The 1713-nt window shown below is 36.8% G+C and overlaps 1 protein-coding gene across 1 annotated transcript in view; it reads left to right on the top strand.

Moving 5' to 3' along the window:
* LOC105624973 overlaps positions 1-658 on the top strand; it is a 9560-nt gene extending 8902 nt beyond the window's left edge. Inside the window, exons 3-4 of the mRNA XM_012206316.1 lie at positions 172-323; positions 532-658. Coding sequence (XP_012061706.1) covers positions 172-323; positions 532-658 — 279 coding nt within the window. The remainder of the gene's footprint in view (positions 1-171; positions 324-531) is intronic.
* The last annotated feature ends 1055 nt before the right edge of the window (positions 659-1713 follow it).

Raw genomic sequence — 1713 nt, 5'->3', positions numbered from 1 at the left:
CACACACACACACACACACACACACACACACACACACACACACACACACACACACACACACACACACACACACACACACACACACACACACACACACACACACACACACACACACACACACACACACACACACACATATATAGAATTGTGATTCTAAATTTAATTCGCTAGGGCTACATGAGATCCGTCAAGTCCTTTAGTTACGTAGGTCGTGCGGAGGAGGAGGGACAGCGTGGATGTGCCGAGAGGGCACTTTGTGAGGCTAGTGCGGAATGTATCGCCGATACGCAAGGTCCATCGTCGATTTTCTGCCAACTTGGATCGTGAGTATCTGTTCTTGTGTTTAATTTTTTTTATATCTGTAATAAACTAAACACTTGGAACAATAGCGTAATTTTAAATTTATCATCTTCTTTCTTACCACAGCATTGGAATATAGCACATCGTTTTACGTTATGTTAAATTTATTGAAATTATAACAGTTTCGGTCTTTGGTAATGAATAATCAAAGATTAAATTAAACTTCCTCAGGTACGCAACGAGTTATTTCCTGCAGAGGCAAAGCGGCGTCGGCTTTGAAGCCTTATACGAGGCAGGACGACGTGGTCGCACAGGCGAGGATTGCAGAACTCTTTTTATGGATTGCAACGCTGTATAAGGCGAGTTTAATCCCCATAGCGTTCTGTCGAACGTAGCTTAGATTCCGCGGGATTCTCTTTGCCGATCAAAATTAATTTGAAGACTTCTCATACTACCCGTACATTCTGTGCTTTATCTTCTGATCGAGAACAATGTGAAACTACTCGAAGCTATTTGTATACATTACAAATAATTAAATAATATAATATGAAGGTTTTATAAATTATCGGAGAAACGTCTAAAAATGGTTGGGTCTTTTTATAGGATCTAATTTTCGAACACTCCGAATCTTTTTTTCGTCAAGCATTCGAATGACACGTATTTTCAACGGAGTTTCCGGCGTCCTATAGCTTAAATCATGTTAAAACAAAAAGTATATAGAGTTTTAATCATCATATTTATGGGTGTGCACCGAGCCGGGATTCGCATCGAATCTCGCTAGCTCCTCAGCTCGGCTCGAGCTCACGGTTGAACATTTCTTCAGACAGAGAATTCGTGTGTGTACACATGCTCAATAATGCAGATTTATTAAACATCAATCTGCGATTCCAATGCGAACAAACAAGGCACACTTGATGCTTTAATCCCGCCTGTCTCGAGACCAATTAGATTAAATTTTTTGATCGAACAAGTTTAAACAAGTTTGTTAATATCTTTATAAATTAGCTTCTAATAATACATTTTGGTCAAGTTTTATTTACTAAAGTTTCTCTTGTTTTTTTTTTCCTATTTGTCACATTAAGAATTGTACGTATATTTTTTCGTATCGCCGAGTTTCGCCACATCGATTATACAACTATATGACTATATTTATTTCTATTTATTGTGCGTGTTAAACGTAGATGTAGTATTTGTGGTTGGGACTCGGTGCGAGTTCTGGTCGTTCCAGTATTTTGACGACGATGACTATTATGTGCAGCAGGAAGTTTATATATGAGTATATATAAAATTGTTGATATATTTTAAGTTTGCGATCAATAAAATTGTTTTAACATCTGAAATGTAATATATATTTTCAAAATATAAAACTGTGAATAATGAAAGCAATATAATTCATATTAATTTAAGCGTCAT

This window comes from Atta cephalotes (assembly GCF_000143395.1).
Source record: "Atta cephalotes unplaced genomic scaffold scaffold00097, whole genome shotgun sequence".
In the NCBI taxonomy this organism is placed as follows: Eukaryota; Metazoa; Arthropoda; class Insecta; order Hymenoptera; family Formicidae; genus Atta; species Atta cephalotes.
The sequence above is the reverse complement of the archived record's forward strand: the minus strand, read 5'-3'. Positions and strand labels throughout refer to the sequence as shown.